Source organism: Varroa jacobsoni, unplaced genomic scaffold (genome assembly GCF_002532875.2).
Source record: "Varroa jacobsoni isolate VJ856 unplaced genomic scaffold, vjacob_1.0 scaffold_1066, whole genome shotgun sequence".
NCBI lineage: Eukaryota > Metazoa > Arthropoda > Arachnida > Mesostigmata > Varroidae > Varroa > Varroa jacobsoni.
Window position 1 is genome coordinate 417,943 of NW_019213968.1, and position 17,768 is coordinate 435,710.

Sequence of the window (17,768 nt, forward strand, 5' to 3'; positions counted from 1 at the left end):
TATAAGCTTGTAGTAGAGAAAGAACGTAAAACAATTAAGTATATTTTGCCAGAAGGAGAGGAAATGGGGAAAATTAGGTCGTTGTTGACATCTCAACAGCCGCTTGATCCAGCTGAGCTTACAAGCCCAAACCCTGAGGAGAAGACCTCACCTGTTATGAGGGACAAAAATAATATTGACAGCAGAGGGAACCAAATACAGGTAAAACGCTGACCCTAGACAGAATTCTAGTCAAAGTTACAAAAACCCTTTTTATGGCCTTCCTCGCGTTACTGTGATAGTTGCTAATCTTAAGCCCAGGAAAAAGGTCAAGCCGTGCTTATTGCGCGGTATAAGGATGTCTACTAGGGGTGCTAGCAAAAAGCATCCAGCTCATAACAAAGGTTCAGGAAGCTTGCTAAGGGAAAAAGTTTTCTCCCTGAGAATTGGTCTGGCTTTTTGAGACACAGACCGGCACTGATAGCAGTCGACAGGATCGCCAAAAGGACTGAGATAAAATAAAGCTTGGTTAAAGCGAGCAACTTTTTTCTCACTATTTTTCTGGATGTGTAAAATGCTTTCAATAGCTTGCCATAGGAAAAAGTATTACATATTTAGTGGAGGCAAAAGTTAGTATCTAGCTATTCCGGTCTCAACACATCTGCGCGACATATCAGTAGTCAATGGAAAAACTGTCTTTCCATTAACAGTAGGAGTCTTGCAAGGGTCACTTTTTGGCCCCTACCGTAGATTTTGGCAAATAATCAGGTGCTAAACTAGGCAAGAAGAGCAAAGCCAGCTTTAAAGGACATACGATATTACCAAAGAATACGGATTATCTTTGTCCCCTGCAAAGTAAAAGCTTATAGTATTTATCCGCAGGAGAAAATGCTTTTCGCTCTCACTTTATACGGAGAAATTGCTTACTTAATAAAAATGGCGAGATGCCTGGAAATCCAACCCAACCACGACACCAAACAAGCTACTACAAAGGCAACTGTGGGAGTTACGGTCAAAAAGGTTACTTAGGAGCGAATGGTTGTGATCCTTACGGGTCACAGAACTTTTCGAAGCTATCTCTGCAAGAATTGGAAAAGTCCAATCGGGCATTTGTGTCCACTGCACGACGAGTCTAAAAACACGACACAGCATGCGATGGCGATCTTTATGATGTCTATCCACGTTAAAGAAAGACATATTACGGGAAAAATGAAATTGTGTTAAGGGAGAGGAGATATGAAAGGACATGAGAGGATTTACGTACTTCGTCATCCAATTGCGAAGGTGATGAGGGTAGGATGAGACTCTGACAAAAAAAACTCTTGAAGGCAATAAAACGGCTCGTAAAGTTATCACAAGGGTTTCAGAGGATGCAAAATACCTTTGGGAGCTAGCTTATTAGTATTATTATTATTAAACCTGATCAGGGTGATCTCGACCTAATGATCTGGTGGCACTAACTACTCTCTCCTATAAACCTGTAGTAATGTTAAGTAAAGATCTGGGCTGGGCTGATTCAAAGTGAACCTTCAGAGAGGGTATGGAATTAGTAAGAAGTGTCTTAACGGGATGAGTACAACCTTCGGGTCTGAGCTTCACGCTTTGCCCACACAGGAGTGTCATTATTTTCTGGTGGTATTGGTCGTATGTGAACTGAATTACCCGCGCTATAAAAGACAGAACAACAATTAAATTATAAAAACACACCTTTAATGTTATCTGGTTGCGATTCGTTTGAGATTTTGCAGCACCAGTCCCTGTATCTTGCTACAGCTATCCCCTTACAATAATTCTTTTTTCCGGATTCAATCAATCCGTTAACGATATTTATCCCGTTGCAGTTGCTTTGCTCCATGTAATTCGTTTTCCTATTAGAACGCTCTAACAGTCCTGCTGCAATACTGCGGTTATTTCATCAGCTTGTTGTAATATTTAATTTTTATTGCACCTTACCTCTTATATAGGCTATCGTTCGATTCTAAACTTATATTTTTACAAACGTCCCATTGCAGTTCTTCCAAAATTGTTACATTAACCGGCTATCTCGTTGAAACTTTTCAATTAGAGTGATTTTATTCTTTTTATCTAGTCAGTATCTCAATAGCCGTCAATTCGGTATTCAATTTTATTAACTTGTTTCAGCAATGGTTCATTGCTTTGCTGGGATGATTCCACTTTTCCACTAGAATTTATTAGTAACTTACCCACATTTTTGTAGATCAATGTATTCCGCTGTTTGAAGAAATAACCGAGTTTGACTTCCATATTGCTAATATATAACCACATAAATTTCCACCTGTCTGAGACCTTACCTCATCCCGATTCCGCACCCTCTTATAGTTATCCTTACTCTCTGGTTGAAAGAGTGTTATCTTAATATCCTCTTGCACTTCCATTAATTCTACCATTAGCAACAAGTGTTCATTCAGTTGAACAGTATGAATCATGTGCCGAAGTGGTTCACACTTTATCAACCGATAAAGTTGATCGAATTAGCAGTACGCCTCCCTATTGGAGGAAGAAAAGTACTGACACATTTGAATAAAAAAAATTACGATAATTTATATCATGTTAACTATGAATTATCTGAACGAAAGATCACCGATATACCGTTGAGTTGTAAAAAATCAAAAACATAAAATTTTGTTTATGTTTTTGATAACTAACCCCACCTAACCAGTTGCCCTTTTGCAATTACTTCACCAGCTTGTTGTAAGGTTTGAGCCAGGAAACTCAGCCAACTCTAGATCTATCTCGCTCATGGTTTTTATCAGTTTTTGGAATATTTCTATAATGTGATTGCGGAGATCGTTTAGTAGTGGTTAATTGACTCTGTTTCTGGAACGGACGTAGGTATGGTCGGCCGCCAGCCGACTTCTGATGGTTGAATGTGAACCGAGTTGGCCTCTGGCGAACTTTTAATGAACGCTGTGACTGGTAGAGTCGACTAATTTTTTGACCCTAATCCAGGGACATCACCAAGGCTTGGGAGCCCTTTTCATCTTTCAAATTTTTATTGTAACTAGTTGCACATCATAAACTAAATAAAAATATTATTAAAGATTCCATAACTTTTTCTTATATTTTGATTAATACATTGGCTCTGTTTCTTGGAGGTCAACAGAACTTGGATTTTATCTTGCGCTAATTTTTTTCTCTGAGTTATAACAACTTCGTTGTCTGTGGAAATCCTATCCTAAAACTTGGCTACAATTTAGATCCTTTATCTTCACCAATAACATATATACCTGTTCTAGCATATAACAACTTTCATGTGTACGGTAGTTCCATCCTTAAACTTGGTCAGGAACCCGAACGTCAGGTCTTAACAACATTTTTGTGCTAAAGAATTCCGCCCTGTAACTTGTTGCTGGACAAAAATTAGGTCTCTGGTAATTAGGTTCTGGTAATTTTCTTCGGCCAGAAGTTAGGGTTTTGACCTCTAATAGTTTTTTTATATACGCTAATTTGGTCCTGAAAGTTGGTCATAAATTTTGTCGTTGAGTTATAAAAACTTCCTTGTGTGTAGGAATTTTGTCCTCAAACTCGGCTTGCAGTTCCAACAACCTTCTTATATCTGGTTAGAAATCTGGCTAAAAGCAATTCTATTTCTTGTAAACTGGAATCTTGTCTAAAATTTTGACCAGAAGTAATAGATAATTGCGAAATTTTAACCTGAAGCTTAAGTAAAAATTACATTTTTGCACATGGCAATTCTCTTTTAAAACTTGTTTATACAATTTATTTGATAATGAATACACTAAATTAAAATATTTACTTTATTCATTCATAGTGCAAACGTGACTTATGTATATATTCTATATTTAATAAACATTATGTACACTTCCAATATAGTACTCTTGTTTTGTTGGTATTTCTATACAGAAGTTCATCTAAAGAGTGTTTAAAGAGTAAATTATTTGAATGTGATCTTGCAAGACATCATCGAATGTTTGAGAAGAAACACGTTTTTGCTACGTAATCCATCATAATGAGAACACAAAAAGGGCCGACGTTATACTGGGGCAACGTCTACTGAAAATATCTGCTAAAGCATAGTTAAGTTTTAATACTTTGTTCGTTGGTTTCTTTTGATGTATCATGAATATATAACTAATGGTTCCCGATCTTGTTACGGGCAGTTAGGAAAGGCAGTCGGCCTTGTGATCTTCTAAACACCCGATATTTTCTGCTCAAAAAAGATGTCACTGTGATATACCTACGTAACTAATAAATATAGGACATTTTGAAGTGCCATACGACGGCTACATCATTTGTCTTTGTCTGCTTGGTATTTGAAAACCGTTCCAATACCTATATAATACAGATCATTCAACGATTAGCCCGTATGTCTTCATTGAATAATTAAGCGCTCACTGTGTTTGTATGTGATATTATAAACATGAAGTGTCCATTGGTTCATAACTTTATTGACATCTGGTGAACTTAGACTTCGATTTGAAATTTTTTATATCCAGCATACAGTTTAATAAACATCAAAATCAATTACATTTGAAGTATTGTACATCAATTCCATGCGTCTATTTTGATATGACAGCAATCAAAATAGTAAACGTTAACACTCGAGTGATGCCATCATTAAAATGATATGTTTAAAAATCCGGTTAAAAATACGATGGATCTTGTAATAATATTAATATGAACATCAAGATTTAGGTCAATAAAGGTCGCTATTGTTCCTTGTTTTTCTTTAATATAATGATCGTACAGAGGTATACATAAACGCCATCAAAGGCCTTCTGAACAATACGCACTCTATTAGCCCACGTCACATCGCTTTACATGCCATATTCACTTATCGCATACGGTATCCCTTTCAGAAGGAAAACGAGAAACTTTGTTAGCAGTTTTTTAAAATAATTTTTTTTATCATAGTCTCGTATTTTTATTAAAAAGTAATTCGTAGGAGTAATTTAAATGATGACTTGACAGCTACGGCTTAACTGTAGGCACGGCGCGTGTATACCGTGTCCTCAATGAATTAGTTTTTAGTGCAGGCCTTCTATGGCAGATATGGCCGTTATTCTGGTGGCGACCAAGCACTCGATAACGCTTTATTCGTTTTCACAATAGAGATGTTTGCGGCAAAACGCAGTTTGCACTCGAATAACTATATTTGTAAAAGCCGTCTATGATAACAATTGGTCATGAGCACATTAAAAGTTACCATTAACTCATTAACCGTTTATTCAGCACGAATCGATAGGTTTGTTGTTTGGTTCCAATCGAATGAACCCGAGTATGCAGCTTGTGACAAGATTCTTCTGCCCAGTGCTCAGAGGATTCCAAAATTTTGAATATTCAACGCCTATGTGGCTGGCATAGTTTGGGGATCCATTTCGCGGAGGTCGTGTTCCAAAATGAAAACAGAGGATTCAGCAGGAAAATAAAACCAAACGATGCTTTGGTTCTGCTCGCTTGGCAACTCAAGTACAGTCCAGTTTACTGAGACCATGGGGACGCCGTGCATATAGATGGGGACGGCCATTTGCTAAGCAGACAGAAAAACCTTGTACTCTACAGGTTCGATATTGAATTACACTTTGTTGTACTAAACACATAGACAACTCGTTGTAAAAGGTAGGCCTAGACTTGCAAAATCATCGTGTTTATTACAAAAAAACTTCAGGTACATTGTCTGGGCTCTCTTTATATATACCCCATATTCCTCACATTTTTTTAGTTAAAAGCAAACCTGCCAATGCGCACATGTGTCTTTTTAATATCACTAGTTGTAGCCTTGTCTTGCATCAAATTCCTGTAAAGTAGGGAAAATTTTAAAGTACCGTATATGGCACGCGAAGATCAGGGTTTTTATACGGACAAAGTGCTGTTTTTTAAAAATGCCAAGCTACAGTGTTAAAAATTTTTGTTTCACATCAAAGTCTGTGCTAACAACGAAACGGCTACTGAACCTTTTATTATTTGTTCAATGTGATTTTAGACAGCTAGCTTTTTCACGTTGCCGGAATATGAATGAAAAAGTGAACAGGAGGAAACAAGAACTAAATTTTATTGTGCGAAGATCGACGTATGAGCAATTTGATAAAGAAAATTTCTGGACCTTTGATATTAGCGTACATTGCTCATTAGGGCATTAAGGGCGTTTTCTTTCTGTGCAGTTTATTTCAGAGCGTCTCTTATGAGCCCTGCAGAAAGTGTCACAACCAAAACTTTTGGTTATGAAGGTTGCGTAATTGTTTAAGTTGCTTGGCCTATGAAACAAAAGCCGAACAGCCGAAAACGATCACAGTGATTTGTAACTGGATCGCCTATTACTTTGACGAAGCCAGCTCAATACCAAATGAGGTTTTCAGATATACCCAAATCATTTTACTAGCAACAAAAAGGCAGGGTACATGTCAAACAGAATTTTCCTCATAGAGCCAATACAAATATGTACGAATATTAAGTAGAAAGAATAAAGAAGTATAGAATATATACGGATGGAAATAGAAAATACATACGGATGGAATTAACCTCAGTTCCCTAAGTCCAGTAATCGCTGTATCTATCAAAAAAGGACCCACACTGAAAGAATTACGAAGACAATAGATAAAGAAAAAGGAATCAAGAGATGTCATGAGTGGCAGGCATAATGCGCTACTAATGAGAACAAATTATACACTTTTAAATCTAATATATACTCTTAAAGAGTAGCACAGATTGTTAGAGTACAAAAAATTATCCTCCCACAAAAAGTACGAAATGTATTATGCGCGTCCTTCTCGTTAAGGGCAGTGACGTATGCGATGGCCCCATCATAATGCAGCCCCCGTTTGTATGTATATATATACATATATATATTAAAACCTTTTAGCGTACTACTTTTGACACACAGCAAATAGGGCAGTGGAAAAGCATAACCTTTAGATGTGCCTGACTACACAATACTAAGTTAGTATTAAGGATACAATACATTACTTGCACAGTTGTTAAACTTCGAAGTTAATTTCACAAAAGATGACACACTGAATACCAAACAATCCCTTCTGCAGCAAAAGCAGGACATGGTATTTTGGGCCGCACTTTTAAAGCTATCGAATTGATTATGTGATTCTAATAAAGTAGACGCTATTGATTGCTATCCTACTGTATCAAAAAGGAAAACATTGTGACAGTAGCAGGCTCATATATAGAAAATATTAAATAATCTCGTAAAGTCATGCATCCATTCATGATTTTTTTGTCTATACGTTAGCCCTGGTAACCTAACACCATGCTTTTGCTTATATGTACAGTTATGGCGGATTGCAAGACAATGGAGTAGATCATTTTCTACAGACTTGATACAAGATAATTGACTTTAATTGATCGCCAGACTTGTGCGAACCGTATTATGTAGCGTACCTTTCCGAATGAAATGCAATTGTAGCGTAATGTATTTTTTCAGTCTTTTGGCTGTCTATATTACTCCACATCTGATACTGATGAGGAATTATATCCACTATACTCAGCTGATTTTTTAAATGATTCTGTAACGATAATTAGCAATTAAGTATTAGATGAATACAAAATCCCTGAATCATAACATGTACTTTTGTTCAAAAGATTCTATCCGTTGTTCGGCCAGCAAAGTAAATTAAACAAAAATTTCATGTTTGAATTTTTAATGCTATTTTGATGACGTATAGTTTTCTGCACTAACTGTTATTGTTGTACTCCGTTGCCTCACTAATCAGTGAATCGGAACTGCGTGTTTCAAAAAATCAGTTTGATATGTTTTTTGATTGGCTTGCGTGTGCTCAAACATAAACTTCATTAGGCTGTTGCCGCCCTACGCAACAACAGCACATGCGAAGGATGAATATCTTCCACGTTGCGAGCGTTTTTCCGGACCAAACCCAGACGACTGACGATACGCCAACGACGAGCACGCCGAAATACTTGATCATGAAGACACCAAACTCTGGCCGATGGTTGTACTTCGCATCGTACTTATCGCGCGGTAAGCACGGGGCCTCAGGACACGTCATCGACCAACGACCTATGGAAGGGAACGTAAAGAGTATTCTCAACATATTTTAAAAAAAGTCCTGCATTTAAGAAATTATTTTTCGTTAGATGCTTTATACTGTATGGTGTCAGTAATAACAAAAAACTTTGATCGCATACTAGTTATCAATTCAGGCGATCTCGCGAAGCAAGTAACAAAAGACGTCAGCATCTGTATGCTACAATAACTACAAAAGAATCATTTTGATACTATATGAATTAAAACATCGCAGTGATTGTCCGCCAGAAGTGCATGCGAGCGCTCATTCTCCGATAGAGCGTGGCTGTAAGCAAACCATCCGTCATAGTTTTCGTTTGTAGAGTGCGTGTGAGGTCAATGTTTCTACACTGTTCTGTAAATCTTTCATTAGAATGAATGTTGTTACTATACGCGGGCCTTCAACTTTACTCAAACTCTACGCCGATTTTATTCTAATTTGCCGGTTTACTCAGTAAACATCTTTCAAATTTTCATTCGTGATTCGTAAGAAAATCCCTCGATCCTAACATTTTATGAATTCTCGGATTATTGGCACAAAATCCTTTTTGTCTTATACGCACTTAATTCTATTCCCCGTAAAGTATTCCAGTCCCTATTTGGGATAGATAATGTTTAACCTATTTCTAGTAATTTTTTCAAGCAGTATCTCTGCTAATGGTTGATTCGTTTTTTGCGGGCAGACTCCGAATTCGCATTAATAATCGATTTAATGTTTGCTGAGGGTCATAATCGGGATTAAACATTATTTCTCAAAATGTCTTTTTGTAGCACGAAAAAGTTCTTCAGTTGCTTCATCTGACGTAAAATTATTTCGGGCATTTAATTCTCATATCGTATTTTCAATAACGCTCGTAAAATATTCACCATTAATTTTAGCTCTAAGCGAATATACAGATTTGTCACACAGCCTACTTAGTTGACATAATCGTTTATTCTTTGTCATAGTGTCTCTACACTATAGCTTTTATTTTTACTACGCCGAAATAAAAACTACGTCAATAAACGTTAGCTCGAACTTATTATTAGAATAATGTCTCTACACTTAACAGCGCTGGGCTTTCTTGCGCAAACCTTTGGTGTGTTTCACTCGACGAACGCGAGCTGTTTGACACTCTGTTAGAGCACTTAGTACAGGAGTCATAAACTAAATTGATATGTGACACTTTTTAAAACCCACGTTAGTTCGTGCGATTAAATGTAAACATAAACAAGCACGTAACAAAAAAATATTATTAATCGATAATAATGAAGTAAAACTGTGAAAAATTAACGGTCTATTACCGCTTGTGGAACACCTATTAACTCGTGGAAAAGCTTGCAAGTATATATTTCTACATAGAAGAGCCATGCGTGTTTGTCATGTTGAACCTCCAACAAAAAGATTTACGAGCTGTCTCCGAGTAAAGAGCAGCTTCTTCTAACAAAACTGTGTTTTGATGCGTTAGTATAATGGTTTTATCGGCAAATATCTGGCTTGGAATCATGTCCGATCACGCTTGATTTTTACTACGGTCATTTACTGGGCACTCACGCAAGGCTCACGGTTTTAGCTACTCTATTTATCCGCACTTGCATCTAATAAGTACATATTATTGTTAATCTCATTGTCTTATGATCGTACCTCAATCGCAAGTATATAATTCGTTGTGGGACATTAACTAAATACACGTTTTATGTCAAACTATGTATGACTGTATTTAAAAAAAACTGTGAAAACAGACTGAATTTTATCTACCCGTGGGTTTTCGTGCATTGGCTATGAGTAGCCGTAGTGAGTGGCGTCGAGTTATGCAACCTTAAACGTGAAAAGCTCTATCTGATTACAAGACCCCGACTGCTAACATAGGGGACAACAAAAAAAGTCGAGTAACACGTTTGCCAGTAATCGACAAAAGTTAAGCATTTTATGCGGAGATACAAACTGCGAAATTAATTCTGTGAAGATGGCATTTCAGGTTTCTGCCACTGCAGATAATCAAGAGCATCTGAAAGAGCTGGTCAAAACTATCAAGCTGACCAAACTGCCGTTGATGCACTGTATATTTTAGCTCAGACGATCATGAATTTCGCATTTTTATCGATTGCTTGATGCTTGTCAACTAGCTGACCCAATGCCAATTCCCTAGTTTAATGGTAATCATCCATAACTACTACCTTTATATTTAACTGCTGATTTTTCACTTATACCAAAGCCAGCTAATTGAATCAAACGAAACACTGCGCTAACTGGGGCGGGCCGCTTGGTAGTGTATGCGAGGAAAATTCTGTGAGCTACTGCTTAACGATCGGATCGCGAAGCGCGTTACAGTAGCTCCTCTTCACAGATGATATACTTCTGTATATTGCGTTAGGAATCGTTGTCCAGTTCGTCAGTGAGCGGCAATGTTCTAATCACCTAGTGGATAAATCGGTTTAAAGATGAGACATGGCCTAAAATGTTTTTACGTCTAAAAGGTTACATCTGTCGCTTGGTCGAAGGGGCTAAGCTTTGCAATACTCTTTCCCACTATGGTATGTCTCTTCTGAAATATGTATCAAAATAATAGATCCTTTGACAACACCCTAGCGCTCCTCAACTCGAAAAACGTAGCACGTACGTGGGACCGTATATCACCGACCACAATATTGTGAGCATAATGTATACTGCTTTTGTCACATAAAAGTGTCGCGTGCCTCGGAACTGTGGCAGTAATAATAATCTCATTTTAAGCGTGAACGCACCATGAAGTAGTAAAAGTGGCGAGTTGGGAGCTTTCGTTTTGTTTTTTTTTACCAAGGACATTGATTTCTATGTTTTTGCGACTGTCTTATAGTCCGAAAAAATATGGACTTATTTTTATTACGAATGAATTAACTAATGCAGAACAAATAAAAAGCGGCGGTTATATATTAGTATTTGTCTTAAACTAATCAGCATGATGTGCAATTCTTTATCTTTTGCGCGATATATGAATATAAGGAATTCTCTCAAAAAAAAACGTTGTCTTGGGTAAAAATCGGCTTTTCGGATTAACATCCGAAAAGCCGATTAGTGGTGGTTAGGCTAGGTCTGACACACCTTTGTCTACTCGTCTCTTCACTGATTTCACTGAAGGGTTTGATTCAAGAACGAGTTACGAAAACGTATAAATGAAGGTCTCATAATTTAGGATATCCGTGAGAGGAGGTATAATTATTCTAATCAAATCTTGTGTATTTGGCGTTAATACTTTGAATGAACCTTCGCCCCAACTGAGGTCTTTGAATTGACCAGGATTAGATTTTTGAGTTCTGGCGACTTCCTTCCATCTGAGAATTTTGCTTTGAAGCTTACCGTAACTTAGGTCTTTAGCTCTAACAACTTCCTACTTTGTAAGAATATTGAGCTTTTGCTTTTGACTTCTAATAACTTCCTTTGATGAGCAAATCCGTCCTGCAACTGAGCCGCCAGTCTTCGATTTTTTTTCAATGTAAGAATTGTATTTTGAAGTTTGATCTGGAGGAAGCTCTTTCAGACCTAACATATTTTTTTCTATGTGAGAATTCTGTCTTGAAACTTAGCCAGAACTTAAGTTTCTAGAGGTATAACAAATTGTGTGTGTATGTAGAATGGCTGGTTCTTAGCAGAAAACGAAAGTGTGTCTTGAATTTTTTTTCAATTTGAAATTTTGAATTTTCGGAGGTTTAGAACGTCCTTTTGTGGACTGTTTGACGCACGTGGACACATTCTTCGGAATGGTTCGTAGCGGAGTCTAAGAGTGGGGCTAGTAAGCTCAACGAATACTCACACCTCAATGTTGTTGATGGTGCTATGAAAGAATGAGGGTCTACCGCTAACCACGATTCTTTCGGGGATCCCTACAAAGCTTGAAATACTTGTCGAATTATTGTGAAACGTGGCGTGGGATGAGTCGTTGAAGTGCCGTAGACGCCTTTTCCGCTGTGCGCCGAACCTAAATATTTCCGAGTTTGGCAACTGGTATTGCCGCCACGTATTGTTGCAGAGAGATGGCACTTGCCAGCGCACAATTTAATATGCCTGGTTTAAACCTAGACCATTTTATGTGTTCCTGAGTTTAGTAATTTTTTTATTTATCTTCATTGGCTTTATTTATATACCCAACAGGATGGTATCAGGATAATGTTAATATGGTAGCTATATGTATTAACTCGTAAATCTATAACGCGCATGATTCAGCGAAAATAAGGCGTCTACAACACATTTTAAGTTTTAATAAGTACGAAAGATTTTCTTTCCATAGACCCTAATGCTGAACTGCAGAGCTCCGTGGTGTGACGTTCGGCTGACTTGTGATTGGCTAATATTTTTGTAACCGTACTGGTATAGTACCTAGGCTGCTTCCAGCTAATGCACATACTGCAAACCAGGAAGTACAAAAATTAGGTTTCCTTTTTGCAGGTAATTGTCTTAATTGTCTAAATTTAATAAGTAAAAGATAAATAAGTACCTAACCGTTTTTTGCAAGATGATCCACTTTGCTTAGAGTCCATTATGCTTATCAACTAAGCATAAGGTACACTGAGTAGCCGCTAAATTTTGTCCGAATTAACTAAAAGTCAGCTAAAAGTCATACCACAGAACGCGTTACATCACGCCCTCTGTGGAGATCTACCCGCATGTTAGAAAACATACAAGAGGACGATGTTAGAAATATGATGTGGAATGGAATATATAACGAACGCTCTATTTCTTAATATTGCGAAAGAAATAGGTATACAAGTGAACTGGTATGAGCTCGATATTAAAATTACCGTTTGTGTTAATAATGTCTTTGCTATTTACTTTGCTATTTAAAAAACACAACAATGGCAACCTATGTGGAGCATCATCTATGATTCGAATAGAAAATTTATTATAATTTTATTGAATGTAATTAAGTTGTTGTTCGCTAAAAAGTTGTTGAAAAAAACACCCCATAGATATGTTAAGTACGATGTAGAACGTAATATCTTTTTACCTTCGTCACCCCTTAAACCACTCTTAATTAACCTCAATTTCCCGCTAACTCTAAAATTCAAAGTTCCGGCGTTTTGGTTAAAAAATTTTTGCAGTAACTAGGGTTTGGTCACAGGTGAGCAATCAATTTTATGAGCGGCTAAATAACTATTCTTTTTTTTTGTGGAAAATGAAGGGTCGAAGCATTCTAGCGCAATGTGCCGAACTGCTTCAATGGATGTGTTAATCAAAATAGCTGACCAGCCTTCGAATTCTGAAACAATGGAAATCAATTTTCAGCAACATCCCAACTACATCCCAGCGACATCCCAATGAAAAAAAAACCTAATATTGATAGAGTTTAAAATACTTCCACCTAAAGCACCTCTCATGTAAAAAAACTGACGAAGACTCACACATGTTGCGCGTGCAAAGACACGTGTTATAATCAAGGTTTGGTACGAAACCTCGGTCCGGTTTGCTTTATAAGATTCGATAAGTATATCGAAGTATTATTTGATCGATTTACTCAACAACAGAGAAAAAAGCGCTGAGACAAAAGAGACTGTTGTGGAAATAAGCAATAAAAAACTCTAGGAGGCAGAAAATATTTCCAAGCTGTACAAGTTGACTGCAATCATGACGTTCCAAATTATTTAAATCTAATGCAAGGATAGTAAAGATCCAATGCTCCCTTTTTTGAATAGACTGAGTACTGAAGTTAGGCTGGTTTTAGTTTTCAATAGCAATGAATTTTTCTATCATTCAAAAAGTCAACCTCGTTGAAAGTAGACTAAAAAATGTTGGATGTGGCAGCGTTTACAGAACCCTTTTTGGTCGGTTTCATACTGGTCGATATGGCTCACAAGATAGCTAACCGACATTTCCCTGCGAGAAAATGCTCGGTTCAACTTGAAACCATTTGTATTCGCTAAATAACGGCGCCCGAATTATGATTGTTATGCTATAACGTGACACTGTTTCAATCTTGCAAGGGAAGACCTAACTTTACAGGCATTCAGTCATAAAGTCGACGCGCCAAAATGTATAAGCACCTGATCGTGTGAAGGAATTACACTGTTGATAAGAACCGGCTTTGTTTGGCCTATCGCAGGATTATATTTACCCATTGGCTACCAATACTATTATAATATATCGATAGATTTAAATAAAATTAGAGTAAAAGAATCAAAAAGTGCAGCATAACGCGTAAGAAATTTATTTATCCTTGCGGCTAGCTTATATGTAGTCCTGTCAGGACACCACACACATCCAATATAATATATGGATGAACATACAACAAAAAAAACTCCACACTATTTGTTGCTTACGTAATAAATTCGACAGGATTATTTTCAAATTGAACCGATGATATACACCACAGAATAGGTGTGTTTCAATACTGAATTTAGATTTCAAGTTAATAAGGTCTGGGGTACGCGAACCTTAGAAATCAGAAAAAATGCCGTTTAAGCCTATTTAATAGTATTTATTTTCCTATAGTAATTCCATCGTACTAAGGGTGCGAAGACCCAAAGTTCTAATTACGGCCTTCGACTAAATACCGGGCAGAATTTCATGGGACATGAAATGTGTCTTGCTTTATTAAAACTCGTTACGCATCTGAATGTCTCGGGCTCGACCCGTTGGTTACCAAGATTCGACTTCAACATTTATGGTTTCCTTTTTAATGAAATCACACGCATGTCATTATTGGCGGCTTAAATAAGCGACTCCCTGCTCTTTATATATATATATATGTGTGTGTGTGTGTGTGTATATATATACAACTGAAATATTTAAACGTTTATCTGGTATAAAAAATGACAAATGAATTTTGACACATCAAGGAAAAAATAATTTTCTTGACTTTTGTAAGTTATCGTTATTGCCTGACTTGGCAAATGTCAGCAAAAATATTTTTGTTCTTTGCCAAGTATGCCGAGTCACTATTTTGCCACCTTAACCCATTGAGCGCCCGTTATAATCAACGCCATACAGTGTACATCTCCCAGTTTTTGAGTACACGGCAAATGAGTTGTCCAACTTGTTCGAAAGTACTTTTTTGTGGAGTTTTGTGTGTGTTCGAATAGACAGATATTTTAGTTTTAATAAGTCCCCACGTACTTTATGCCTAAAACAAGTACCCGAAACTGATAAAAAAAAAAGGATACAATTCCCAATTATAGATTCAAGAGAACTATGTTCAAGTGCTGCCAGTTCCAAATTTCAACACTAACCTCACACGCTTAGTGACCTTCATTTGTGAGACATCGATGCTTAAAGTTACCTAAGCCTGTAACTCTTCAAATACTTCGTAGCTAACGAAATTGATGTATAACGCCGTAAAATGTCGCATATGATCATGAGTCTTCCTTGGGCTTCAATATCAAACACTGAGATTCACTACCCTTTCGGTATCATAAATTGTGTTTTGTATTTCAAGACGATGGCTGAATATTCCTACAGATATGGTTGACTGTTGGCGATATAAATGAAATTTCTTAGCAAAAATAGTTAATGCGTCTTTTTACGCGAACCGAGAGGTTTTGTGCTATGCTCAATGTCAAATATTTTACTTTACTCATTGGTTTTTATACTATGCGTCAGATCTTAATATTTAATAACAGATGGTTGCTTTTTCGTACGGGCCAATATTCTGTCACCCATAACAGTTGTCTTGATTGAAGTATCATATTCTAATTAAACTGATTTTGAAACTCAAATTCTAGCTTACCTTCACGATGGACATCCCATTGCCAAGATAGAAGCCAGCGATCGAGATTGGCCTGTTCGTAGAAAAGACATCCTAGCACTGTGAGTGTGGGAATTAAATAAAGCAACGAGAAAAGTCCAATCCTGCCCATTAGTCGCTCAAGTTTATCCGTCTTAGTTCCATCGTGCTTCATCACCGTCCGAACATGACACAACGATGCAACACCAATTAATAAAAAGAGAACTCCGAGCATAACATAGAACAACATGGGTATGAGCACAAAATTTCGAAGCGCATCCATATTCCATATACCGACATAGCATACTCCAGACAAAAGGTCACCTTCCATTTTTCCCATGGCCAAGACGATGATTGTCTTGATGGCTGAAAGTGACCAAGCGATCATATGGAAATAATGGCTCGCTAGCGACTCGATGGCTTCCTGACTCCAATGCAAGGCCGACGCTAGGAACCAAGCCAAGGTTAGAGCAAGCCACCAAAGAGCCCCTGCCATCGAGAAAAAGTACAAAACCATAAACATGATTGTGCATACTTCTTTTTTGTTGTTTTGTGCGATCGTGTGCTCCATACGGATATTACGCTCACCATTGGGTGCAGCGAAGGGTGCGTTGCACGCGATCTGTTTGCCTAGGAGAAAACCAACAATGTACACAAGCGCTACCATAAAATTACAAAGCGTTAGAAAAATTATTGGTCTCTCGGGATAGGGGAACCGTCGGGTATCGATGAGGTAAGTGCACCCAGTGAAGAGCGATGATACAGCCGAAATTATCGCTAGGGAACCAATCCAATAGCGGGCTAAATGGAGATTATGGCCGCGGAAGAACATGTTATAGCATGGCATACCACAGTGCTTCACTTCCTTGCCACCGATTTTGAATACATATTCTAGACTGCTAGGCACTGTGAATTCTTTCGGACATAGGAAACCATGATTTTTCGTCGAATTTTGTCGACTTGAAGGCCTGTAACCTAAATATGTACCACTTCCGGCGAACATCGGAGACGAGGTAGTAGCATGATCGTGCGGCTCGGTTTCATTGCCAACGCAGAGTTTTTCTGACGGCGATATTGGATATTGCTCACAGCTGAGGTTGTCGGGCCAGTTATATCCAAACTTCTCCATTAAAGGTGCACACTTGCTCCTAGCGCGTTCGCATAATGGCCTACAGGGTGGAATAGGATGAGGTAGTACTGTGCACACGGGTGCGTATACAGTACAAAGAAAGAACTGCAGGTCGGGTGAACATTTCGCTTTAATGAGATGTACGAACGGGTGGGCATCGGTTGCGGCGTCGTCCTGTTTCTGGTGATTAAGTAAATTAGGAAAGATTGTCGTGTTGTATTTGATGTCTTTGCAAAGAGGAATCGTGATGGGTTCGCAACGCCCATGATCTTCAAGCAGATGACCTGAGCATAGCGCGATACAATGCATGAACACAATAAGCATTAAATCAATCCTTCTTTGAGATGAAACCGAAAGGCACAGCAACGTCATTGTTCCGGATGTATTGTATAGATTAAGACCAGATCAAGTTTGGAAGAAGACAGGAAGATACATTTTACACTAACGACCGCATACTGGCCACAAAGCTTCGCTCGTACATGCAGCGAGCAGCTACTTTCACACTATATCGATCTGTCTAAGGTTCCGCAAACGCACTGTTCCCATATAAACTCTACAAATAGAATATAAACAGAACACAGACTTATTATTATGCTTATTATTATTTATACTACTAGGGTTTTGACACCTAAAAGGCAACACAACATTGGCGTCCGCTCTAGACAGCTACATTGACTATTTATCGTAAAACGGCATCAACAAGACACTTTGAGATCACTGATAATCCAGGGGGTGAGCGTTCGCTGAAGAAAAGAAGTATTTTAACTTCCCAGGGTAATATACAATTAACACAGTTAAATTTTTAAATTGACCTTCACACAAACAATAAATCTTGAATTACGTCTTAAATCAATAAAAATATCACAGGAAATTTGCAAAGAAAGTATCGGTTTCAGTACGCTGCGGATGAAAACGCCCGCTTTTATAGCGGCACGTTTGGCGCGCGATTCGAAAATAGAAACTGTTCGGGTGG

General features: G+C 37.8%; 1 protein-coding gene across 2 annotated transcripts; it reads right to left on the bottom strand.

Annotated features, from left to right (window-relative positions):
* Positions 1 to 3,744: 3,744 nt before the first annotated feature.
* On the bottom strand, positions 3,745 to 17,456 carry LOC111266251 (frizzled-7-B). 2 transcript variants are annotated; one of them, XR_002683974.2, is made up of 3 exons: positions 15,670 to 17,456; positions 7,351 to 7,987; positions 6,517 to 6,531 (listed from the first exon to the last, which is right to left on the bottom strand). XR_002683974.2 is itself a non-coding variant. In XM_022843577.2 (2 exons), exons 1-2 carry the CDS (start codon positions 17,165 to 17,167, stop codon positions 7,746 to 7,748), a joined length of 1,740 nt encoding a protein of 579 aa, XP_022699312.1. In that variant the 5' UTR covers positions 17,168 to 17,456; the 3' UTR covers positions 3,745 to 7,745. The 2 variants fall into 2 exon arrangements, 1 of the variants encoding a protein (XP_022699312.1); XM_022843577.2 differs by having other exon boundaries at positions 3,745 to 7,987.
* Positions 17,457 to 17,768: the final 312 nt, after the last annotated feature.